At 36.3% G+C, this 27,558-nt stretch overlaps 2 protein-coding genes across 10 annotated transcripts; one reads left to right on the plus strand and one right to left on the minus strand.

Moving 5' to 3' along the window:
• Positions 1 to 234: 234 nt before the first annotated feature.
• LOC122042338 (phosphopantothenoylcysteine decarboxylase-like) lies at positions 235 to 27,101 on the plus strand. 9 transcript variants are annotated; one of them, XM_042602389.1, is made up of 7 exons: positions 235 to 797; positions 1,441 to 1,474; positions 7,716 to 7,877; positions 8,051 to 8,122; positions 17,701 to 17,802; positions 26,167 to 26,525; positions 26,593 to 27,101. In XM_042602389.1, the coding sequence occupies exons 6-7, from the start codon at positions 26,202 to 26,204 to the stop codon at positions 26,863 to 26,865; spliced, it is 597 nt and encodes a 198-aa protein (XP_042458323.1). In that variant the 5' UTR covers positions 235 to 797; positions 1,441 to 1,474; positions 7,716 to 7,877; positions 8,051 to 8,122; positions 17,701 to 17,802; positions 26,167 to 26,201; the 3' UTR covers positions 26,866 to 27,101. The 9 variants fall into 9 exon arrangements, with proteins under 9 accessions (XP_042458323.1, XP_042458325.1, XP_042458327.1 ...); XM_042602391.1 differs by lacking the exon at positions 7,716 to 7,877; XM_042602384.1 differs by lacking the exon at positions 17,701 to 17,802 and having other exon boundaries at positions 236 to 797.
• LOC122043999 lies at positions 22,202 to 23,919 on the minus strand. The gene is made up of 2 exons (XM_042604549.1): positions 22,612 to 23,919; positions 22,202 to 22,498 (listed from the first exon to the last, which is right to left on the minus strand). Exons 1-2 carry the CDS (start codon positions 23,917 to 23,919, stop codon positions 22,202 to 22,204), a joined length of 1,605 nt encoding a protein of 534 aa, XP_042460483.1.
• Positions 27,102 to 27,558: the final 457 nt, after the last annotated feature.

A 27,558-nucleotide genomic window follows, 5' to 3' on the forward strand; every position in this document is an offset into this window, starting at 1 on the left:
TCTTAGTTTGATCAATAAATTTAGAGACTAAAATTTTATTGATAGAGATAATGTAAGATACGATAATTAAATAATAAGTGTTATAGAAAAAATAATTTTATAGAATTTTTTAAAAAATTTTAAAGTTTGTCTAAAATTTAAATAGAGTATATATAATATATTTAAAGAGATAAATGTCTCAGGCTTAGTCGATTAGAAATATGACTAAGTGGAAGTTCTTTGAAGTTAAAAATCAAATAACCTGCTAAACCTACTATGAATAGCTAAACCTAGGTTTGCCGATTTCCTCCTCTTGCCCCTCCCGACCTCTCTGTCGACACCTCTTCCTCTTCTCTTCATCGCCGCCGACCCGGCGCCACAGGCTCTCCTCCGGCCACGAGCGAAGTCGCTGATCTCCTTGCGCGCCGTCGCCCCCTTCGACTTTGTTGAGCCAGGACGATCGATCAACATCGACCGTTACTATTCGATCGATCCACGGCTGAGCTACTCGTGCCACCGCCAGCCGTGGCCCCGACCATGTGTCACCACTGGAGCGCCTTCTTCCTAATCTGAGGCCATCATCCATTCCATCGCCGGCAACTCCTTCCTATTCCGTCCATCCACAATGCACCTCATCAGAGAGCTCTGGGATTTCACAGTTTCTCCTACATCCCCTTCATGAGTGTTCGATCTCTTTTGGAACTGAAGCAATTCCCTGCCTCCGGGCGAGCAGATCGCCGACCCTTTCTGCTCAACGCCATCACCTCCAGCCTTGGTGGCACTGCCGGCCAGCTGTAGCTTTAACTGCTGGAAATTTGGTAAAGCTCAGTTTACAGAGAATTATTGTTCGAATAAGTAGGGAATTTAATACATATGTTCTGATTTAATGGATTAGAGTGGTTAGTTAATTGGTTAGAAATCTAGATCAAAGATTAAGGGAATTGCACTCAATTGAATTCGGATCATTGTAGGTTGATTAATTTCTGGTACTTAATTGATTATAGCTAGTCTTATGAGGATTAGCTAACATCTTCCTTATTATTAGATGCGGAATGGTTGATTGCTGGATTGGGATGATTGGATTTGGTTAATTTCAAATAGTTTAGTGGATCCATTTCCATGGTTAATTGAAGTTTATGGATTTAATTGGTTGATATGAGTAGTAAGCTTGAAGTTGATTAATCTAAAGTATGATTAATTTAGTTGTGGATTAATTGATATGTAATTGAGTTACAGATTCAAATTTACTAATAAATCATTTATGTGGGAAGTGTTAATGTGGAATATATTAGTTGGGATTGATTATGGATTGGATCAATCGGAACTTAGTTGACCACCTCAGATTGATTCAATTTGGGGTTTCCTTAATCAAGAAGGGAATAGGTTTATTTATTTGGTCTTGGGATTTAGTTTAGCTAGATGATGCATGTTAGAGTAATTAAACTATACCTTTTGATGCAGATTCTGATTTGGGACGAGCATTTCGACGTGGGAGGTATTTGATACGAGCTACTTACTAAGCGAGCATTTCTTGACTTGCTTCTTTAGTACTTTAACCTTAGTGCATGAGCTATATTCGGATAGTTGCTGTATTTAACTTGACTCTATTCATATTGTTGCTTAAGCTTGACCTTTTATTGCTTGATCTTATATTTAATCTACCGTGGTATCCATGCAGTCTTCTTTGTTTTTATGCATGTATTGTTTGAGTATTACCGTAGTATGATTACAAATTTATACTCGGACATTTACACCATATAGTAATACCCTTAAGTTGGTAACCGTATGTTAGTGATACTATAGTATAGTTGTATACTTTATGAGTGCATATATGATAGCAAGACTATACTGGCTTATACGGGATAGATATCTTACCCTAGCAGAGTGATAGGAGTATTCCACTAGGTCATTTTCTTAGACTGACATAGGATTACTTGATTTGGATTCCGTTGTTTTATTATATGTATGATGATACCATGGAATTAGTTGAGATTGGTTGACTAGTATTTTGTGAATATGATTGTTTTTGTATATTCATGCCTATATATTAGTAAGATTATACTGTACTGTAAGATATCGAGTATTCTACTAGACCTTTGCTTGTTTTGTAGGCTCATGCCTATATATTAGTAAAATTATATCATAGTGTAGGATATCGAGTATCTTACTAGACCTTGGTTGTTATTTAGTCTCCTATATGCTAGTGAGGTTCGACCGTAGGATAACTTGAAGAGTTTTATCCTCGGATGAATTGTTATTGCTTAATTTGTCATTATGGCTTGGTATATGTATATACCCTATCTGCCCACGGGACTATCCGTGGTAGAGTGTTCTCCCGTAAACAATAGCCACTTATACATTTGGTCTGCCCACGAGACTATCTGTGGTAGATTGTTTTCTTGCAGATAGTGATTGTTTACATATCCTGACTGTCCATGGGACCATCCATGGTAAAGCGTTCTCCTATAGTCAGTAGCTGAAGTGCTAGATAGCTACCTCATTCTATCCACCACGGGACCATTTGTGGCAGAGCGTTCTTTCGTTGACAGTGACTAGTTATATATCCTGATTGCCCACGAGACTCGCTTGTGTTATTATGATGTGCTAATCAAGACTTGTTATATGCTTGTTATATTCTGGTTACTCATTTGTTTGTGCAAATTTGTATATACAGTACGTACTCCCGATTTATGGGTTAGAGGATTATGATATTGTTTATGGTTTGACTAGTAGGCATTTTTTCTGAGATTATATCCTTTGATCTCCTTACATTACGTTGATCATGCACTTATTCCTATTGAGCTAGCTACCTCTCGCTTTCCCTTTATTTCCATAGAGAGAATTTAAACTTTTAATCCAACATGACAATAAGACAACAAGGACTAAATTAAACATAATTAATTTTTTAAATCATCTATACATGCATCGTTAACTACATCCATAATCCCCTCATTATCAGACTCAAAATCAACATCTTCTTTATTCTCCTCCTTCGATATATAAATCCTCATCAAGTTCTCTAATGGGGATGTTCCTTGCACTCCTCCTTGATTGTAGTACTTCATCTGATAAACTCCTCCCTTAATAAGCTTCTTACATAATTTACAGTGATCCAATCTTTTTTTTCCCTTGCAATACATCACCTCATAATTTTAAACAATATTACTAGACTTTCACTTCAATTCCACCTTGGGTTGGTTCTCATTCTCTGCCATTAAGCTTCAATAATTCAATAAATAATAAAAAATTAGAAAAAAACTTAATATAAAATATATTAATTAAAAAATAAAAAAAGTTAATCAAAATATTTTTTAAAAAATAAATAATAATAATAATTTTTTAAATATATATAAATATATTAAATTAATAGGATAATTTTATTAGGCTTTAATTAAGTTTATTTAAGTTATCTCAATCATAACTAGAAGTTGATTAAAATTATTTATATGAAGTTTCGATTAAATCTTAAGTTTAAACAAATAACTCTATTTGGCTTTGGCATTTTGACTCAGACGTGTCGCCTGAGCTCGACGACGAGTCTGGACTTGTCGCCTGTACTTGGTGACGTGTTCTGATCCATCGCGGACCCATCGCCTGGGCTCAGCGACAAGTCCGGACCCGTCACCTGGGCTCGGCAACGAGTTCAGACCGTCGCCTGGGCTCGGCAACGAGTCCGGACCCGTCGCCTTGGGTCGACAACTAGTCCGGACCCGTCTGCAAAGCTCGACAACTGTCCCGAAGACGTTGCCTGAGCCCGACGACGCGTCCGAAGCTGAAACACCGAACTGAGTCGAATCCGAAATATATAAAAGCCTAACCTAACGATGGCAGCAACAATGACAACAACGATCGCGACAGCGGCGAGCAACAGTGCAGCGTTCACAGTTCGAGGCGGAAGGAGACAGAAGGGTGTGGCCATGTGGGTTGTTTTGAAATCACCAACGCACTGTAAAGATTTTTTAACCTACGTTGACTTTGACCACCTCCCACCTAGGCAGTCACCTCAACCACCATTTAGAGCATTTGTCCAAATCAACTATAAAACCCTTTGTGCTCGATTTTATGCATAATAGATTGTGTCGGTATGGCAATGGATTGGTAACACCAATCAAGTGCCTTAATCGATTACAAAACCTTTTGTTCACTAATTTAGGTGAAATAGTTGATTGCTCCTATATGCAACTGACTGGTAACCACTTGAGTGTCCCAATCGACTACACAACTTATTGTTTGCTAATTTAGGTGAAATAGTCGATTGATCCATTAGGACAGTCGACTCGACTGTTAATGGTTTGGTTGCATTTTTTCAAGACATTTTTTTTTTCCCAAAAATTCAAGTGATTTTTAGAAACGACCATTGTTCTTTGCGAAAACCATGAAGACTCTGTATCCTAGGCTTTGTATACCCAAATCTCAATGAATATGTAAATGTGTTATATCAAAATTTAACGCAAAACACTTGCATTTGAATAAAAAATTATCAAAAAAACTCGCATCCTAATGTTATAAAATCAGTGTCAACCTAACATGTGGCTCTGATACAATTTGATGGAATTTTAATCCTCCTTAAGATCGTGCTTTCGCATGTGAATTGACAAAAAGATTCAAGCGATCCAACACAGGATCTTGTCGGAGATCTACAACAAATATGTGATAATGAAATACAACGGAAGCATTACAAGAAATACATAAATCCATAGACATCCTCGACTTCCTTATCGCTAGAAAAACTTGAAGATTAAAATGAATCAATAGGCGTGATTTTCCATAGATGCGAGGGCGATAGCTCTGAAATCTTAGTTTGATGGGGAAATCAACAATATATATCGGGGCTCAAATCCATTAGTATTAATAGTAACGGATTAATGAGTTCTACATATGAGTTACATCCAATAACATAAACCTATGATTAAAACACCAAATTAGATTACTTTAATAGGTTTGTTTACAATGGCAAAATCATGGTTAGTAAATAACATGTCACCCCACTTAATGGAGACTAAATCCAATAGTCGAATCTTTCATCCCCTACTATAGTTATACAGTTAAGTTAAGCGTGTTCATGAGTTGAGCAAAGGGTTTAAACTCATTGCATACTTGACATGTGTGTTAAGTATCACAAGATCTATCTTGTATTCAAGTTCACTTGGTTTAGCTAAGGTTTTTGATGGCTTGATGAGTCGAGGTCTGTGGAGATCCTAGAAGGATGGTGCATTCAATGGACTGCAAAACGAGGTCCATAAAGATCAGAGAAGGATGATGCATTCGAGAGACCGTAGGATGAGGAGCATTGGGTCACAATAAAGCCAAGGAGGTGAACTATGTGAGTGAAGGCGTGAAAGGTGGTGCAAGAGTGCAAATGACTTAGCTTAACTGAAGATCTTAAGACTTGGAGAAACTTATGTGAGATGTGAATGAAGTGACCTGTATATATATGTAAAGAGGGTAGATAATAACAATTAGACGAACTTAGATGTGGTTGAAGTAAATAACCAATTAATTGATGATTGTTAATAAGACAACTTATGATCCAAGGATTCAATCTCCTAAGTGTTTTTAAAGTTTGTGTTTTGCTCAATCGACTAGTGGTTGAATACCTTAAGTTGAGTTTGTTTGGTTTATTCTATCATAAACCTTACTACAATAAAAGTAAGGATTATTGATGAAATTTTCTTAGTCAAAATCATGGTTTAAAGTGTCATGCCAAGACGGTTGAAATAGGCAAAACATCTCGTTCCGCTCGACAATCGGCACCAGACTCACGACAACTAGGACATGTTGCGCGACCCCGTGGCTGCAGCAGAGGGGTCACTCACTCCGCAACAACAGCAGGGGGTCGCATAACCCTTTCGCCGCCGCCACGGAGGCGTTGTGCGACCCTGTGGCCGCCACAGTCGCTTTGGAGGAGTTACGCGATCCCCGCGGCCATGGTTGAGGGGTCGTGCAACCCCGCAGTAGAGCCGAAGTAGCGTGAGTTCGCAATTGGTATCCGATTTCGGATTTTTTTTTAATTACTCTTAGGTTAGTTATTTTAATCAACTCCTAGTTATGATGGAGATAATCTAAATAGACTTTATTAAACCCTCATAATTTTTTTTTTATTTTCATATCTTTTCCTTTTTTAAAGATTATTTTTTATATTATTTATTTTTTAAATATTTATGTTAAATATTTTATTTTTTAATTAATATGTTTTATATTTAAAAAATATCAAAACTATATCGGCACGACACGATACGGTACCAAAATTGTATTGTTCTAGTTCAGGACAGAAACCTCGGCACGAGTCGAAATTTTATACCTTGGTCAAAATATGTTTTATCAGTAGTTTTTTTAATCAAACTCAATCTTGTCCGCTAAAAAATTAATACAATATCGATCAAATGAGTTTTGGTCTGTAATTAAATTTATTTATTAGCCAAAATAAATTTTGGCTAGTATTTTAATTTTTTTATTGATCAAAATTAACATTGACTAGTAAAAATTAAAACTATCATCCAAAATTCATTTTTTGATTTTTTGTCATTAAAGTTTAGAGTTATGTAATTTTTAGTTTTAGACAGTGTTCTAAAAAGCGCTAGACGGTAGGCGGGCGAACAGCCGCCGCCTAGTGCCTAGGCGATGCCTAGGTGGTCCTAGGGCGGTCTTAGGCGACGCCTTTTAGAACACTGCTTGAACGCTAGGCGGTACGCGGGCGGACACCCGTCGCCTAACGCCTAGGTGATGCCTAGACGGTCCTAGACGATGCCTTTTAGAACACTGATTTTAGAATATGATTGATGAAATTTAATAAAATTACTAGCAAAAAATTTGGCTAGTAAATTTAAACTAATTTATCGGTCAAAATTTGACTAATAATTATATTCATTTTGGTTATTAAAAAATTTAAAAATGTTACCTAAAATTCATTGTATTAATTTTTTTTGCAAATTTTTTGTAATGTGTTAATTTTTTTTTAAACTTTTAAAGAAACGTGTTAAAATTAGAAAATATGCTTGATAATTTTAATAAATAAAAACTAATTTATCAACCAAAGTTATCTGGCTATTATTTATATTAACTTTGCCTATATTTTTATTTTTTAAAATATCAACTAAAATTTCGTTTAACCATTGAATTTTAATATAATGTCAATTTAAAAAAATATATTAAAATTTGATAAAGTTATTGGTAAAAATTTTGATCAATAATTTTAATAAATAAAATAAATTTATTGATTAAAATTGAATTTGTAGTAGAGCATGTTTATGTTCTATTCGATGGAAAAACATGGAACATACGATTATCCATGAGCTTGAGCCCTTTGACGATGCGGGCATGTTGTGAACACAACGCGAAATATGATTGTCCATAGGCCTGGAACCACTGGCGGAGCTACTTATTGAGAATGTAACACGAAGTACGATTATCAATGGGTCTGAGTCCATTAGAGGAGTGGTCGTGTTACATACGAAGTCATAATTAAGTACTTTGGTGGAGCATGACTCTCATCAGTGAGGAGCGGCTTATGAAGGTAGTTATCGGTGTCCAACAACGCGAGCACTTTTCAAATTTATCATGGTGATATGTGGAAAACTTTCATACAATCGGATTAGTTGCCTTTCGAATTAGTTAGTTCGAATAGTCAGATACATGAATTTAAAAAAAAATAAATCCGTAATTATATGTAAGTTTGATTAATAAAAAATAATTAATCTTAATTTTATTTTTTTCTTCTTACTGCTTTCTCATCGCAGTTATCTTCCACTCACTTTCCGTGCCTTCCCTCAACCCGAAACCCTGATGCCCATCACTCTTCCTCCACCAGCATTGGAAGTCCTCTCCCTCTCTCACCGCGCTCATCCGTCCACCCACCTCCAATGACATTATCCATCATTCCATCTTCGATTCAAGAAAAGGTTTGACGCTTTCCTTCTACCCCCAATAGTTCTTGTCTCTTTTTTCAGGTATTTGTCTCTTGATTGGGATTGTTGTCCATATATTCTTAGTTGTTTGAATGGTTTTTGCAATTGAATCTTTTGTGCTCGTGCCCATAATAATTTCGTTATTTTTTTTATTTATTCGATCGAAGGCGATGAGCGCATGTCAAGAGGCTAGTTAATCGGAAAAAAAAATTGACATCCTTGAAAACTTGGCTGGCAAGGTATCACCTTTTTGAAGCTTATTAAATTTCCATTCCATCATGTTATTTTTCCTCAAAATTGCAATTGTTCATGTTGGTGAAGTTTCGCAATCATAGTTCTGTCAGTTCACGAACATTATAGATACTAATCTATAAAATGGATAAATGCGAGATAAGGAACGCATGATATACAATACAACAAACAGCCGCAACTGGTTTAGGGATGGTATATCAGTGTGCTTTAAATACTTAGGGAGTCTTTGATTTACATGTTTTCCATTTCCATTTTCTAAAAAATACGTGTTTTCTAAAAAATAGAAAATGATTTTTAGACATTTTCTATTTTTCCGGAAAATACTATCTCAAACAAATAAACATAAAAAATACAAACCAAATATTATTTTTCAGAAAACCTGCGTTTTTCAAAAAATAAAAATGGAAAACATGCAAATCAAACGCCGTCTTAGTTTTGGCTCTACTATACATAAACATCACTAACAATTACAATAGGTATAATAAAAAAAATACCACCTGAATCAACTAATGCCAATCTACTCGTTGCTAATCCTAACTAAACTTTTTCTATCTTGAATGTTGACTATTGGTTTCGATATGCCCATTGTGAAAAAATGTTCTTATATTTTTGTTATTTCTACCAAAGTAACTTTTGTTGGAAAATCAAATCATAGATGAAATAAACAAGAGTGATCCTGCATTTTTCTTGCTGCTTAGTTCATCTACATAATTGAATGAATTTTTTCTTTTATTTATGAATTCACTTGTAGTAGGCTCGAATCATGAACTATTTCGGTGTTTTTGCAAATTGTGAATTGCAAACTCATGTTAAGGAGTATTAGGAGAAATACATAATAACTCAAATACGATATAGGATAAGATGACATCAAATTTGAAAACAGTGACCAAGAGTGTACTCGGTGAGTTAAGAGAATGGGCACTACCAAATAAAGAATCTTATTGTTGGAATGAGGATAGATAGGAGAAACTAAAGGAAAAAAAGAATAATCTATAAGTTAAGAACAAAGAAAACTTTAAAAAGTATGTAGTAACCAAGAAAGAGACTAAGAAAGTAGTGAGTGAATTTAATAATTAAGCTTTTGAACGCTTGTATTGACAACTTGATTCAAAAGAAGGGGAAAGAGACGACTATAAAATAACTAAATTGGGAGAGGAAAAGAAGAGATCTTACTCAAATAAGATGCATTAAACTTTAATTCAATAGGGTACTACTAGAAGTTGAGGAAATAAAAGAGCGATGGAAGAGGTATTTTCATTAACTTTTTAATGAATGTTTTAAGTGACCAATTTACCTTTACAAGTTTAAGCAAGTTAGAGAGAAGTATAGGAATGTAAATTTTTATCGAAGAATTCAAATTTGAGAAGTAGAACAAGTGTTAAATGGGATGCAAAATGAAAAAGCGATTGAACAGAATGATATTCCAATAGAGATATCAGAATTGAATGACTTATGAAGTTATTTAACTTGATATTGAAAATGAAAAAAATGTGTGATTAATGGAGGGCCAGTACTTTAGTTTCCTATATAAAAACAAAGAAGATGTACAAAATTGTGTTATAGGGATATTAAACTAATAAGACATACCATAAAACTTTGAGAAAGAGTGAAAAAAATATCAACATTTTACTAAAGGACGCACGTAGGTTCCCACACTACACTTTTATTTCTACCAAAGGGTGCACTTGATTCCAAAAATACCCCTATGTCCAAACCAATGTTACTCCTAATGGCCGTTCTTCGATCTATCCGTGCCGAACCATTATCCGAGCCATCACTCCGTCACCTAGACTGTCGTTGTCACCTAGTTTGTCGTGGCTGGAAAATACTAGTTTTGGCTTTTTTTTTTGCCGACAAATGATATTCAACGAACATGGATTACCAGCCAACATATGACAAATTTGTCAATAATTCATATTTACCCGTCATAATAAGGGATTATCAACTATTTTTCTAAGCTGATAATTCTTTCTTTTCTCATAGTTGACTTGTGAGTAAAAGATCGTCGATTGATGTGTCAAGTTGATTGATGTGTCAGACTAATAGCAAAATAACAAAAGGTTTTCTAGTTGACTAACTTAATTGACTGAGGTTTGATTAGCCGAGAACAAAAGGTTATCTAGTTGATTGATGCACTCAGCACCAAATACTCAATTGATGCTACAATGACCGACAAAAGATGGAAGGTTTAACAATAGGATTCAGATAAGATACTATGGATTGCCACATCAACAAAATAATAGGATTCAAGAGAAATCTATAAAAGGAGCTCAAGGGGTTGTGAAATACATAATCTATTTAGTGCGAAAAATGCTCCCCTTCTACCACTTTGGAAGATCCATTGTATTACTTTTATTCTTATTTATTATATCCTATAATTGTTGATTTGTAAAAGGTTTTCCATCGCCGTTGATGCCAAAAAGGAGAAAAGATAAAGGTTCCCGGGAGTGATCCACCTAAACGGATCATAGGCATGGACTAGGAGCCTGAGGCCACCAAACCATGTTAAATCGTTGCGTACCTTGGTTTGCTTGTTTTTGTGTTCATTTATTATTTTTGTTGCATATTTTGTCATGTAGAACACTAGCATCATAGGAAGGGTATTCACCCCCACTACAACCAATAACACAATCCAACAATAGACACATTAGATTCACTCCAAACCTACACCATTCTATTCCTCGAGCTTTCATGATTCTTGTCGTGCTCAAATTCTCTAATTGTGGATCTTTTCATCCATTAGTGAATTTTATCTAAAAGTTATTGATGGATCTACACACTTTAATTTCACTCTAAATCAAAACCATTCTCTTCGTATACTCTGCTGAGTAGATCTTTTTCAGTCAACAATGAGTTTTAGAAGAAAAACAAGCCACCAATGAGTGTTGTTACATAGTTATTGGTGGACCTAGGCACTGCATTTTCACTCCAAACCTACACCATTCTATTCTTGGTATTCTCTTGACTTTCATTGTACTCAACTTCCATGATTTTGGTCCCCTTTCAACTATCAATAAGTTTTGACTAAAAATAATTGATAGACCTATATAGTTCAAATTCACTCAAAACTTATTCCATTCTCTTCATGAAATTCTTTTGAGTCTAACCATACTCAACTTGCATCTCAAAGCCCACCATTAATAAGTTTTGGCTAGTGTTCTAAATGGTGGCCGTCTAGGCGGGAGGCGGACATCAACCACACCTCTTTTGCCTTAGGCGGTACTTTAGGCGATCAAAGATGAGGCGAGGCTAGTGAGGTGGGCGAGGCGACGCGTGAGGTGGGCGAGGCAATCAATGGTAGCAAAAGATGGAATCTGCCACCCCAACGACCCCACACGATCGACCTCACGACCATCAGTGAGAGGTAAATCTGGAAGCTGTAGTTGCCTAGTGCGGGGAGGGTTTTTTTTTCCTCGGCTTTGCCGAGATTCGAACTCTTGCCCTATGGTAGCAACTCTGCCCCACACTAACCAACTCAACCCTGTCTCGGGCAAATGAGTGAGGCAATCAAGGCAGTAGGTGAGGTGGTCAAAATCAACAAAATTTAAAAAATCCTAGATATATTAATACTCTCTTCCTTCCAAAACATAAATAACTCCCACCCACCAAGTCATCCATAACCCACCTCCTTCTGCCTAGCGCCTCCGCCGCCTCCTAAACCAGTGGCACATTAAGTTCTTGTTTTAGTTTTTGATTTTTTATTTAATTATTGAAGGTTAATAGTGAAAAATGAGAAACAACTGGATGTTAAATTGAAGCGAAAGAATAGTGATATTGTTTGGGATTATGGGGTGTTGTATTGCAAAAAAAAAAAGAGATTGGATTACACGCAAATTGTGCAAGAGCCTTATTAAGGGAAAAGTTTATTGGATGAAGTATCATATTACGGTTATTGTAGGACACTTTGAAGCATGCCCTAAAGCATCTGATGAAGAAAAAAGAGAGTAAGAGTTTATCTTGAAAATAGAAAAATAGGAAGCGACAAAGGATGGAAGAACTAAAGGAAAAGAGGGCGGAAGTAAATATAGGTGTTGATGTAGAGGATGATGATTGTCAGGTGGAGTGAGATTCTTCTAAAAAGAGGTCAAAGCACCTCGGGCCTATTGATAAGTGGACATCCATAATTGATCCAACAAAGGCAAGACAACAAAACATAAATAATGTATTGAAGTTAAAGTTTACAAATGATATGCATTAGTACCTTGCAACATGGATTTATGAGGCGGGAATTCTTTTTCATGCAATTGACAATCAAAGCTTTAGACATTTTGTAGAGATAGTTGGCCAATTCAGCCCGGGCTACAAACCTCTAAGTCAATATCTTATAAGAGAACCACTTTTAAAGCAAGAAGTTGATAGGACCAAATTATCTCTAAAAAAATGAAGAACGATGAAAAATGGATGTTTAATTATGACCGATGAATGGACGGATTGCAAGAGAAGCATTATGAATTTATGTGTTAATTGCAAACTAGACACTTCATTCCTTGATTCTATAGAAGAATCCATGGAGGCACATATTGAGGCTTACATTTTGGAGTTTGTGAACAATGTGTTGTCCAAGTAAGGATGGACAATGCGGCAAACAATACGGCGACAACGGAATTGTTGAAAGTTACACATACTCAAAATTTTTGGACCTTTGTGCGAAAGTTAGCGGAATGCTTGAGAAAGCAAAGACCCTAACAATATTCATCTATGCACATCATAGAACTTTGGCTATTATGAGGAAATATACTAAAAAGAGGAATATTGTGAGGTTGACTAGATTTGCTAATTATGTTTTGACCTTGGAAAGTCTCCAAGGCAAGAAAGATCAATTGAAACTTATGTTTACATCCGAAGAGTATAGCAAAACAAAATTAAGGAGTAGTGTGAAGGGAAAAGCGGCGGAGGTGACAATGACAAATATCTCTTTTTGGAATGCTGTTTTTTTTGGCTTTGAATATTTTCACCCTTTTAGTGAAAGTTTTACGTCTTGTTGACGATGACAAAAAACCATCAGTGGTCTTTTTATTGGGTGCACTTAAACAAAGCAAGGAAGAGATTAGAAAAAACTTTCGAAAAAGAAGAAAATGTCACCCTTATTTTTTTAAAGATTATTGATAAGAAGTCTAAGGGTAGACTTGATAGTTCTTTGCATTATGTCGTTACTTGTTAAATTCGATTTTTTACTTCGAAGATTCAAGCATACAAAATGACATCAATGTTATGAATGAGTTCTTGAATTGTGTTGAGAGAATTTTTACTCATTGACAAGGACATGTGCCATTTCTAATGATCAATTGTTGAAGCATAAGAGTAAACCTGGAAAATTTGGAAGAAAAATAACGGTTGCGGCATATGAGAAGGTGGATGTGTACCATGACTTTGATCTGGGTACATGTCTTCCCTTTATTTTTTTTAGTTGACACCAGGTATTAACTTATGCAGACTAATCATAGGGTTGACTGGCTTAGCACTACAGAAGTTTTCCACCGGCCATCAGGGTAAATCGAAAAGTGCTCGACCCATCACCTCAGCGTTCTTATATCAGCCGTCGATTTAGGGAAATCCATCCGTTAATTCACCGAAGCTGTAATCAATCCTTAGATGTTTGGGAAATTGAGAAGGCACTCTGTCCCACCATTGCTCGAGGACTCTTTCCTTTATTTCTATTCATTAACATACATGTCCCTTTTACCTATTTTTTGATTTATTATTTTTTTTCTTTACTTTTTTAAGTTGGATGGTGGTTCAATTATGGTGGTGTCACTCCAAACTTAAAAAAAATGACAATGAGATTTCTCTCTTTGACAAGTAGTTCATCGAGGTTGTAAAAGAACTTAGAGCCAATTTGAAGGGGTAAGTAGTAATTCATAAATTTTGTTATCTATCCTTTTTTTATTAGTTTTTAATAATTTTCTAATTATTTAGATACATATTACGAAAAGGAATAAGCTTCAGACATTGAATGATCTTGTATATGTCAAATTCAGTGTCAATCTTATAAAGAAGAAGAGTAAAAGAAAAATGAGTGGAGATTTGCTTCTATCCTCTCAAGCTAGTGAAGCACAAGGTTGGCTTGTTGATGGTGGTGATAAAGATGAGGTCAAGGCAGGTTCGAGATTTACTTGGGGAATGGTGGCGAGGGTCTTGGGAGCGGATAAAGTGCTATAACCAAGGAGAAGTGCAAAAAGCATCTCCATTAGAGAACTTGATGAGGATTTAGATACATCAAAGGAGGAGAATGAAAAAAATGCTGATTTTGAGTCCAATGATGAGAGGATTATGGATGTAGTTGATGGTGCATGTGTAGATGATTTTAAAAATTAGTTATGTTTAGTCTATTCCTTGCTAGCTTGCTTCCATTGGATTGAAACTTTGAATTTTAAACTTAAGCTTTTGGTAAAAGTAATGATATTATTTTTTTAGTACTAATATGATGATGAATCTTTATTAATTATCTTGTTAGTTGCTTTTATATATTTATTTGTACCTTGTATAAATTGTATTGTATGAAGTTTATTTATGCTTAAACATCATTTACTCATATATATTACATAAAGAATTATGACTATTTATAATATTATGTATAAAAGGTAATAACAAAATTCAACTACCTAGGCATTGTCTAGGTGGTAGGCGGTCATTGACCGCCTCGTCACTACTTATTGTCATTTACAACATTGGTTTTCAACTAACAAGGTTCAAAATCTCAAGCCATGCCAAAGTTTTTGGCTTTTGATTGGAATGATAATGTTCGATATCGTGTTGATGTTTCGATATATGATGTCAGAGGTGTATTGAAGTTGAAGAAGAAAGAAGCTGAAGCATAGGAAGGAGACATTGCCCATGTCAAGCATGGTTTTAAATCTTGTATCATGCCATGTGAATTATCAAAACTCCATACCACTCAACACAATAATATCTTCTTCCTTTGCTTTTTCTATTTCCTCCTTCAACTTTCAGTCTTCAATCTCTAATATATCACCGACACTATGCATTGGAGCGTCAACACGGTATTGGAACAATATCTTTCCAATTAAAGATTGAAACTATGACACAGTTCGAGATTTTGAATGTTGGTGCCGAGTGATATCGAGTTTCAGTGATTTATTAGAACGATACATTTCGACTGTTTCGACCAACACGATATAAGATTTCAAACCATGATCACTAATGAACTTGGACACATTAGATTCACTCTAAACTTGTATTATTTTATTCTTGGCACTCTCTTAAATTTGATCATAATCAACTTCCTTGATGATGGGCCCTTTTCAACCATCGATGACTTTGGCAAAAAGTCATCGATGAACCTATACATATCCAACAGATATCAGATTCACTCCAAGCCTGAACCATTCTCTTCCTGGTACTCCTAATCCTCACCATGCTCAACTTCTCTAATTTTAGACCCTTTCAATCATCAATGAGCTTTCTCCAAAAGTTATTAATGAACGTGTCCTCAATTTTAGATCCTTTTCAAGAATCCATGAGTTTTTTAAAAAAATAAAGAGAACTATCAATAAGTTTTAGCAGATAGTCACTAATGGATCTAAACACATCAAATTACCATTCAATGACTCGGACCATACTTAACTTCCCTGACTCTGGATCCTTTTCAACCATCAATGTGTTTTGATAAAAAATCATTGATTCATCTACTAGGTTTTCTCCATATTTGAATCATTCACTTCTTAGATTTCTCCAGAGTCTAACCATACTCAACTTCCCTAATTCTGATTTTTTTTTTTTTAACTAACAGTAAATTTTAAAAAATTGAGTTTTTTTTTTACAAAAATCATGGATGAATCTAAACACATTAAATTTACTCTAAACTTGGACCATTTTCTTCCTAGCACTCCCTTGAGTTTGACCATTATTCGACGTTCCTGATTTCGAACCCTTTTCAGCTATCAATGACTTCACTCCAAACCTGAATTATTCTCTTCTTAGTACTCTCTTGAGTTTGAATATGCTCGACTTCCCTGATTCTAGACTCTTTTTCAGCTATCAATGAGTTCTAGAAAATAAGACAACCATAAATGAGGTTTAGGACTCTAAGCTTGCAACACTATGCTTCTAAGTTCTAACATTTTCCTAGGTATGACCATGCTCAACGTCTACAATTTCGATCCCTTTTTTAGACATTAATGAGTTTTGACTCAAAGTCATTGATGAAGCCACTCATTTTTTATTCACTCCAAACTGAATCATTGTCTTCTTAGGACTCTCTTGAGTTTGAGCATGCTTAATTTTCATGATTTGAGATTTTTTTTAGGCATCAACGAGTTATTAAAAAAAGACAGCCATTAATGAATTTTGGAAAATTGTTGATGGACCTTTAACGGCACCTAAAAGACTGCAAATTTGAAAGAAAAAAAGAATATGAATGACTTTAGGAGGCGATCACTAGGGCTAGGAGTGCAACAATACACATTTTAGAACAAAACTAAGCTCTTTACGTTCTTTAATAACTTTTGGTTCCATATTTTTAAAAAAATATAGATAGACTTAAGACACACGAGTATATTTTTTATCTATAGTAATTAAATACTTTTCACACAAAAGTCATTAATTGCCCTAAATGGTTCTAAATTTTAAAAAAGAATATGGATAGATTTAAGGGATCACTAGTAGTGCAAGGATGCAAATTTGGACAAATTTGAGTACTTTAAGGCTGTTAATAATTTTTTAACAAAATTCATTAATATACCTGAGAAGTTTAATTTTTTATTAAAAAATATAGACGACTAAGGTCATTAGAAGTGCAACAGTGTTAATTTTGTATGAATTGATTTTTAAAACTATCAATAATTTTTGTATATATATATTTTATAAATTATGAAAGTTTTTTTTTTTTAACCTTAGTTCAGGTTTAGGGGGTAATATTTTCGAAAATACGTGCATTTTTAATAAATATCAAAGTAGGTAGGCGCTAACTGCTAAGTTGGTACATGTTTAGAATATCTGTTAGTTGATTGTCTATTGCTCAATATAAATATTATGCTGTGGAGATAAACACGCAACACATAATCCACCCAAATTTCTTCCTGTGGTGCCTTGCCTCACCACCGATCCGAAGGGAAAGAAGGTACTAGTGACAACGACCTGGGGTTTGTCTTCTCAGTGGGGAACTGCCATGTTAGGGTTGGACTTTCAACTGTTGTCGGTTCTTTGGATTTGGGGTCGACCATCTCTTCCTCCTTGGAGAATGCTTGACTGGAATGATGAGCAGGATTAGGTTCTTCATTATTCACTTCTCTTTCACTTAAAATTTTAACCTTTTCTGTTTGGTCTAAATCTCTCCCTCTATTTATTCTTTTATTAAAAAAAAAAAAAATCTATTTTGGTTCTTGAATTAGGATGGAACAGAATTGACAGGTTGCGTAATCACTGTATATTGTTTAGGTTTCTAGGCTTCTCTTCTGGAGGAAAAAAGTTGAATTTTAGAAGTTCTTACCAGTGTGTTAATGCCGATGGGTTTTTCAGCTCTAGGATTTCTAATTACTCTAGATTTGCTTCTTTTAGTTTGGCACTGCATAAAACTGGCTAATGATAGACTATTGTTCTGGAACAGGAAGTTTCATACTTGACATAATCATGTTTATTTCTTCTTTATCTCATCCCAAGTGAGTGGGAATCAGGATTTGATGTGAAGTACAAGAATATGGAAAACAAAGTAAGAATTTGTATAAATGTCTACTTTCTGATCATTTCATTGGCAAGATGCTAAAGGATCTTCTGGAGATATGATTACTAAATGATACTCTGATTGTTGCCATCAAATAGAAGTTTTTTTTTTCTGCAATTAGATTTGAATCTTCTATTGCCTTCTTGATGGAATGATTGACTGCCAAAATTACCTCATCTATGGAGGGTTGAAAAGAGACCTTTCACTCGTTGGAAATAGATAATATTTCCTCATTTTAAGGAGGGATAAGTTCCACACAAATGATGAAGGGAGTTGATCTCAAAATATTATGGAGTACTACCAAGGCCTTGACCAAAGTAGTTGGCACTTTTAAATTACAGAGTTTTTTCTATCACAACCATAGTGTGAAATATCCTAAATTGGACTACGATCAGTCAATCTGATATGAATTTTGCTGAGATCTTGAGCGAACTCACACCAGATCAAGTGGTATTGAGGAAAGGCCAGAGCTACATCATGAATAGGCAGAAATCGATAGGAATCTACATGAGTTGATAGAATTGGATATCAATGCCTATAATTAGGCAAGAAACTTACAGATTAAGTTGGGATAGCAAAGGTAACTTTACTGATAATAGTGCTTACAAGGTATTGAATTTTGGAGGACTTGGTCATTCTTTGACATCATTTTTTTTGCTGCAAATAAAATCAGAAGATCAATACAAAGAATGCTAATGAGGAAAGAAGTTCAACTCGTGGATATGATGGAGTACTACCAAGGCGTTGACCAAAGTAGTTGGCACTTTTAAATTACAGAGTTTTTTCTATCACAACCATAGTGTGAAATATCAAAAATTGGACTACGATCAGTCAAATCTGATATGAATTTTTCTGAGATCTCGAGCGAACTCACTCACACCAGATCAAGTGGTATTAAGGAAAGGCCAGAGCTACATCATGAATAGGCAGAAATCGATAGGAATCTACATGAGTTGATAGAATTGGATATCTATGCCTATAATTAGGCAAGAAACTTACAGATTAAGTTGGGATAGCAAAGGTAACTTTACTGATAATAGTGCTTACAAGGTATTGAATTTTGGAGGACTTGGTCATTCTTTGACATCATTTTTTCTGCTGCAAATAAAATCAGAAGATCAATACAAAGAATGCTAATGAGGAAAGAAGTTCAACTCGTGGATATGAATTGTGGCTCCCCATTCTATCTTGGGATTATGTGAGCTGGCCATGACAAATTGGAATCACATCAACATCCACAGTTTTGATGGCGTCTTCTTGATGGACAAAACAATGTAGATGTTTTAATGATATGAAAAACCTGAGCTAATCGGACCTTCAATCTGATTGACGACGCCTTGGATACAAAACGACTTTGCCCAAGGACAGTGTCTTGGTGGCACTGTGGTGTGCAAACAAGTAAAAAGAAAGAAAATGAGAGGCCTATGACATGGTATCGGCTTGACTTGGGTCCAGGTGGTCGGGTGATGGTTACAGGTGCAAGGAGTGGGGGAAGGAGAGAGTGAGGGGGAGGAATGGAAGGGTCATGTGCCCTCTTGTCTTTGAACTGCAAGTGACCGCTTGATGGGCTACAACGCAGGGATAGGGAGGAGAGAAAGAGGGGAAAAGGGTGAGAGAAAGGAGGGCTGACTATGATGCAATGCTAGGGTGATGTAATTCTTATGTGTGTCATCTCATCATATGAATCGCATTCCTTCTGTTTTCCTTCATGATCAGGTTTCTTTTGATTATCTTTCCTTGTAATGTTTCTTAGTGTCTTCCACTAAGTGTGTTTAGATGCAATCATTTTTATCTATACCTTATCCCCGAGCAAAGATAAGTTGCCACCAAAATTGTCAAGTTTATTTTCCTTGGATATTCTAGTCTATAAAAAGAGTGGATATTGTTACTTTATACATTAAACTTTCATCCTAGATGGTGTTTCCTTCTTTGAATTCATCCTTCACTTCACCTATCGCCCTTAAGTCTGTAGTGGATGGATACTTTTATTTCTCTTCATGGTTTCTAATTTCAGGCCGTGTCGATTGGCACAAGAGAATTTTCTTTCTGTCCGCCACCAATGCATGAGAATCTCTATTACCCTAGTGAACAAGCCTTTTTTGCAATCGTGCCTTGATTATGAGCCTTTTGCTTGGTTGTGGATCTACGCGAGCCCTTTACCCTGGTTGTAAGCTTCACTTGAGTCGTCTACCTTGGTTGCGTGAATTTTTGTGAGGACTCTCCTTCATCAAAATGTGTCTTCCTCCTTCATGTTCTCCACTCGGGTTGTGAGTTAACTTTCACAAGCATCTTCTGTCTTCATTGCAAGCTCCCCCTAGCTGCCTGAACCATTAGCTCCTTCTGTGAGCATCTTCTGCCTTCATTGCAAGCTCTACTCAAGTTGCGAGCTACTTCCATTTGATTTCCTCCCCACTACACCTGAAACCTAGCCAATCTAGCCATCATCTCTCTTTCTTCTCATTTGACCTTTTTATCCCTATGCATCAATGGATTGGATTAATTAACTTCAAACCCAGAAATATTAAGTTTTTGTACTGTTTTAGCAATAATTAGTTATTGTGTTATGCGATCAAGTGTGGTTTCTTTTCCTTGTTACTGACATGAGTATGCATACAAGGGATGTGATTGTGGTAAGGATCTAGTTTGCTTCTTGTTTTAGAGTTTTTTTCCACGAGTGCAGAATGATTCTTGCTGCAAGTTGGGCCCTTTTGTTGCTCTGTTTGATCCTTCTGGTTCAGTGGTGGGTGGAAACATGCAACTGGCAGACGAAGGATAGTTTCATTTGATAGATGAAAATGAGCTCACCCATTCACTAAAATGCCAACCTACTGAATAAAATGTGGCCATGACCTGATCCTGACCCTCTTCGTTCTTCCTCTCTTGCCTCCTACATGCTTTTATTTAATGAAGCATTTTTGTTAATTGATGTTCATTTCTGTATAAATTGAAATTAATAGTCAGTCCGTAAGTAAGATCCATGAAAGCAGGAAGTATTTGGAGAATGTTGAAAAGGTACGGGTATACGAACTTTGTCCTATTTGCCTACAAACACAAATAAGAAGAAAGAGCAACCAATCCTTTCTCCACTGTGTTTTACTACTGCTATCTATCCACATTCTTTTACTAAGCATTTGGATAACTAAACAAGCAGTAATTTCTTTCTCATTATGGACATACTTCTCTCATCTGCTAGATGATGTTGGAGGTAATATAGTTGTTGTCTCAATATCAGTGTTTTAAATCGCGTAGCGTTGGTTCATAGCGTTTTTGTCTTGTCATTACGTAGCGTAAATAGCGTAGCGTATAGCGCAAGCTTTTCGTGCACGTCAATGTTTAAATTTTAAAAAATAAAATATACTTATATAAGTAAAATAAAAAAAACATAATCTAAAATTAATCATAATAATTCATTACATGTCAAAATATCCCATACCAACAATTTAAAAAGTCTTATAATTAAAACAACATAACTTAAAAATAATCAGTATCATCCAACTCTATATCACTATCATCATCAATAGTGTCTATGGTTGGAAAATTTTCACTATCAAAAGTTGGAATTACTCCATAATTTTCAGCATCAAGATGATTATCTTCCACATCAACAAGACTCAACCTTGCTTGTTTGTCTTTGCTTCCACCTATTATATAAGAGATACAACATTTAAGAATCAATTATAGATGAAGTAGATATAAATAAACAATTTACATATGCTTAGTGCTTACTTGAATTTTCAGCAACTCTTTTTTTTGAATTCGTAGGAGGAACTTCAACTATATCCTCAACATCTTTGACTCGCTTATCTGAGTCAAAAAGACTTTCAAAGGTAGCAGATGGCACACTCACAATAGGATCACTTTCAAATAATTCATCATCTTCAAGCCATTTAGTAGTTACGGGGAGAACTGGACCTTCTTTCTCAGTTATCCATTCGTCATCTGAATTAATTTCATCAACTACAATGGGATCAATCTTGTCTCTCCTCCTAATACTTCTCTCCCTAAGCTTGAAGTTATATTTCACAAACACCAACGCATTCAACTTTGCATGTTCAAGCCTATTTCTCTTTTTTGTATGAATCTAATATTACAAAAAAGAAAACATATATATATAAAAATAAACAATGATATGAAAATTATAAAACAATTAAAATTCAAGTAGAGTTAGAAACTTAGAATACTCACCGATTCAAAAGTGCTCCAATTTCTTTCACATCCCGAAGCACTACAAGTGAGACCAAGCACTCGAATTGCAAATGTAGTAAGCTCGGGTGTCTTACCTCCAAAACGTTCCCACCACGAGACTAATAAGTAATAACATTAAAAAAAATTACAAGAATGTATATAATTTTAAAATATGAATGCTAGTATAATTTTACAAGAACGGTTACAAGAAGAAAATTTTACCCGGAGTTCGCAACATTCTTGTTCGTTTTGCTATTGGAGTTCCAAATTCTCCTTCAGCTTTATCATATAAGTCCAATTGGATGCCTGCTTTAAGACGATCATCAGAAGACAACATCCTATCCATGCAAGTATACAATCCATCTCTAACTTCATCACAATAAGAAAATCTTTCTTCATAACGCAATTGTGGATTCAAATAGTACCCGGCCGCGTGTAGAGGATGATGAAGTTGTGGAGTCCATCGTGAATCAATTTTTTCCAAATGGGTTTGTATTTTCTGTCAACTCCCCCACAATTAAATTTTATTGTCTCTTTTGCCTTATCCATAAGTTCATAAATATATCCCATGGCCGATCTCTCCTCCGAATCAACTTCCCTTAACACACTTACAAGAGGAACAACACTCTTAACACAAAATGCAACATGTGGCCAAAAGTTGGGATCATTAATAACAATTCTCTTCACGACCTTCCCCTGAGTTGTTTGAGATAGTGGTGAACTAACCCAATCTTCTGAAGCAAACATTTGTTCAAGTGGCCTTTTAACCTTATACATACTCTGAAGAGTGAGAAATGAAGTAGCAAAGCGAGTAACAGCGGGACGGAGAATTTCTTTACCGTTTGTATACTTTCTCATCAAAGAAAGTATAGTCCCATGACCATAAAGGAACTTCACAACCATCTTAGCATGCTCAATTGTATCAGAAAAAATCTTCAACTTTGCAATATCCTCCAACATTAGATCAATGCAATGCGCCGCACAAGGTGTCCACCAAATTCTATGTCTAGTCTCCATAATTTTTTTCCCCGCCTTAATGCAATTCGAAGCATTATCCGTGACAATTTGAATTACATTTTCCTCTCCCACCTCATCAACAACATCATTAAGATATTTAAAGATCAATTCCCCATTTTTAATAGAATCTGATGCATCAATAGATTTCAAAAAGAAAGTGCCGGCGGGACTATTTACTAAAAAATTGATCAAACTTCTATTCTTTCCATCCGTCCAACCATCGGACATAATAGTGCATCCATATTTTTTCCATGCCTTTTTATGCTCCTCATATATTAGGTTGATGCCATCAACCTCAGCTTTAAGTATCCAAGTTCTTAACTCATGCATTGAAGGAGGCTTGAACCCTCTTCCATATTCCGCAATGCCCTCAACCATAGGCAGCCAATAAGGATCATTCACAACATTAAACGGAAGTGCGGCAGAGTAAATAAAACGACCAATTCTACGCTTCACATCAACCAACAAATCTTTTTTGTATGTCGAATTTAGGGTTGTTTGTCGAGGTTCGGAACTAACAAACCCATGAAGAGTACCTTTACCTTTTGATTCACCACTACCAGAACATCCAATTGAATTTCCCCCTACACTTCCAACTTTTGATGATTGCGTACTCATACTTTGGGGACCTTCACCGATCTCTCGTAACAATTCAGTTTGTTTACTTTTAGATGCTCTAATTTTGTCAAGTGATTCTCTAATTTCTTTCTTAATATCATCCGGAACACTAACACAAGGTGCAACCCCTTTATGAGTTTGAGCTAAATGTTCCTTCAAGCGAGTAATCCCTCCATTCGATATATGATGACAAAATTTGCACCGAACAGCTTTTTCCCCTTCATTTTGATAACAATACTTCCAACCAATATCTTTTTTATCTTTTTTTGATAAATTCGTAGACATTGCAAATTCTAACTAGACAATCAAAATCCTAGAAAAACAAAAGAAAAAAATCAGAATAAATAATTAATTAATTAGAAACAAATCAGCAAAAAAAAAAATCAATCCAGGGCATCTGGATCGATCATTGCATCGATCCAAGGAATTGGATCGATCCAGCAATCGATCCAGGGTCGAACAGAAAGGATCTGGATCGGTCGCTGGATCGATCCAGATCCTTTCTGTTCGAACAGAAAGGATCTGGATCGATCCAGCGACCGATCCAGGGTCTGGATCGATCCAGCGACCGATCCACTGTTCGAACAGAAAGGATCTGGATCGGTCGCTGGATCGATCCAGATCCTTTCTGTTCGACCCTGGATCGATCGCTGGATCGATCCAAATGCCCAACTTCTGGAAATCGCGAAATCGTTTTTGCTCCTTCGAGAAAAAAAAAACGAGAAGGAAAACCTAAACGAAGAAAACGAAAGGAAGGAGAAAAGCTTACCTCCAAATCTCCAATCGCTGTCCCTCGCCACCACTCACAGGTCACCGCTCGCTGCTCGCCGATCGCCGCCTGTCGCCTCTGCAGTCTGCCCTACCTTCGCCTCTGCCACAGTCACGATTCGACTCACCTTTGCCCTAGCTATTGGTAAGTAATTTGTAATTTTAGCGCCCGCTATGGGGCGCTAGGGCATGATAGCGCACGCTATGTGCGCTATCGACGCTTTTGTCCCGAATAGCGTGGGCTATTTGGGACAATCGCGATTCAGCGAACGCTCTGCAGCGTTCGCTGGTCGTAGCGCGCGATAGCGCGCTATGTAGCGCGCTATTCGCCGCTATTGAATACACTGCTCAATATTCACTGACACATCTAGACCTGATTCAAACTTTCTATAAGAAATCTGAATCATGGTATTGTACAATCTGACCTGACCTAACGATCTGAACTATGATTTTTATCTTAAATAATCAACTCTATCATCTACCTGCAGCTCAACTTAGCAATAAAGGAAAAAAAGGGGTCAAACTCCGCAACTTGAAACATACTTCTTTCAGGTGATGATTCACTGATGCATCAGGACCTGATTGAGAGTTTCTTCTAAGAAATCCGAATCATGCTATTGTACAATTTGAACCTGACTGAACAATCTGAACCATGCTTCTTTTGTTAGCTTAATAATAAAATTCAATCATCTACCTACTTTGCTCAATTTAGCAGATGAAAGGACAAGCAAGCCAAACTCAGAAACTTGAACCATGTTTCTTTTAGGTGATGCTTGTTTTTGAAAAAGGTTTAGGTTAAGTTGGCATTTTACATTTTGATTATCTTACACTTATCTCCTAATAAACAAGGCAACAGATACCTTTCCCTACTTCATCCTCAATGTCTCATTAATGGAGAAATAGGAGGATTGCTGTTTCATTTCCCCTCTCCTTCACCCTTCCTTCCTGGCTAGCTCGTGTTCAATCTGCGTATCCTTTTCCCCCCATGGACACAATCTTAACTTAGCTAACACATTGGTTTGTGTAAGGACTAGGTTGGGTTCCTTGCACACCTGTAAAATGAAGGCTCATACATCTTTTGGTGCACTAAGAAGGGCTGGCAGATTGTGGTTTGTTGATGTGTTGACGCCATAGTCATTCTTGTACACTGTAGATTTCAAAGTGCCACCAACCTTGGAGGATATTCTCTCTTGGGAAACTTCTCACATTCTTTTTTTACTCTCTAACCTTTGTAATGCTACCAGGTAGCATGATAGAAGCTGAGTGGCATGAAGTGCAAAGTGTTTTCTAAAGCTGTAAGCATTGGGGAAATCTGTACCAATTCCTCTGAAATCTACATAAATCTGATGAATGAAGTTCTTGAAACTCAAGGTGGCAAAAGGCAAATACGCTCGCCCCCAGCACCCCCGCCAACCCGTCCTAGGACCAACACGGAGGAGGTAAATCACGGGCGGCTACTAGTCTTTGGAATAGTGACTAACACATAAGGAAGACATTTACCTCGGCTTTGCCGAGATTCGAACCCTAGACCTCATGATAGCAACACCTCATACGCTAGCCACTAAACCGTTTTGAGGAGACTGAAGTTCTTGAAACTCAAGGAATTGTGTGAAGTTGTTTTTCGTTTTCTCATACTTGATTGAAATGGTTTTCCATTCAGAAATTTGCTTAAGACATGATCCTTTCAATTAACAATGTGTGATTTAAATTTGCAAAAAAGGCCCATCAGTATTCACTTTCTTTCTTTATTTATATTTCATGCAGTAGAAGCAAACTCTCTCTCTATGTGATTATGCTTGATGGCCAGTGCTAAATCAACCTCGGACAACCTTCAGCCTGCTAAACCAAGGATCCTTTTAGCTGTTTCTGGAAGTGTTGCTGCTATTAAATTTGAGATTTTATGTCGGAAATTTTTGGAGTGGGCAGAAATAAGGGCAGTCGCAACTCAATCATCGTTGCACTTTATTGACAGAAGATCACTACCTAGCGATGTGCTTTTTTACACAGATGATGACGAATGGTCTACTTGGAAGAAGATTGGAGATGATGTGTTGCACATTGAGCTTAGGAAATGGGCGGATATCATGGTGATTGCACCATTGTCAGCAAATACACTTGCTAAGGTAAAAGACTGTTTGCATGTGTATCCCTCTTCTATTTGCTTTTACTAATCTGTACTTCGTTTTCTAGATTGCTGGAGGATTGTGCGACAACCTACTAACATGCATTGTGCGAGCCTGGGATTACCGCAAGCCGATATATGTGGCTCCTGCTATGAACACCTTCATGTGGAATAATGCTTTCACAAAGCGTCATCTGGATGTAATTAAAGAACTTGGCTTCCATCTCATCCCTCCCATTGCCAAGACGCTGGCCTGTGGAGATCATGGAAATGGTGCCATGGCTGAACCTCATGTTATATATAATACCATTAGACTTTCATTCAAGCCATCAGCTAGTTAATTATTAATCAAGCCGCCAACTTATCGGCAAACTCCTTAAGTGGTTCAGTTTGTAAACGTAACATGAGTCCAGCTAGTTTGATTTATCAGGTCTTAGATCATCACTGTTTCTCTTCTCAGGAGAATTAAGCCTTGGTCTTAATGGTTGTCTGAACCGTTTTGTGAAGGAAGTTTCCATTATTTAGTCGCTGATAAAAAATATTATATAGTTTTAGTATTGTTGAAATTTGTGGATCATTGTATACATCTATGACAACCGTGTGATGGTTTCATGGATCGTTGTATGTTGAATTCTAATCATAACGCCCTTCCCCATCCTAGAAAATTTCCTGTGTCGGCATAAATATTTACTTCATTTTTTTAAAAAAAATCCTGCTGTTTAGCTCTTGAGCTCAATCAATCCTGGGGGTGGGTTCTCATGCCTAATAGTCAATTTTTCAGATTTTTCATCTCACTAGATGAAAATGTCTAGCAGTACATTGTAGTTAAATATTTTGATGAGTTGGACAAAAGATTTAGGTTAGATTGGCGCTTATCTAATTTATGTATTAAGTTGTATAAGGTGTACTGAGTATACAAGTTGATTTGGCGAGACTAAGGGTTGTGATGGCTTGATGACTTGAGGTTCGTGAAATTGGAAAAGGATGGTGCAGGAACGGTCGGACCAGAAGTATCAAGATGCTAAAGAGGAGCC

Source organism: Zingiber officinale, chromosome 2A (genome assembly GCF_018446385.1).
Source record: "Zingiber officinale cultivar Zhangliang chromosome 2A, Zo_v1.1, whole genome shotgun sequence".
Taxonomy (NCBI): Eukaryota; Viridiplantae; Streptophyta; class Magnoliopsida; order Zingiberales; family Zingiberaceae; genus Zingiber; species Zingiber officinale.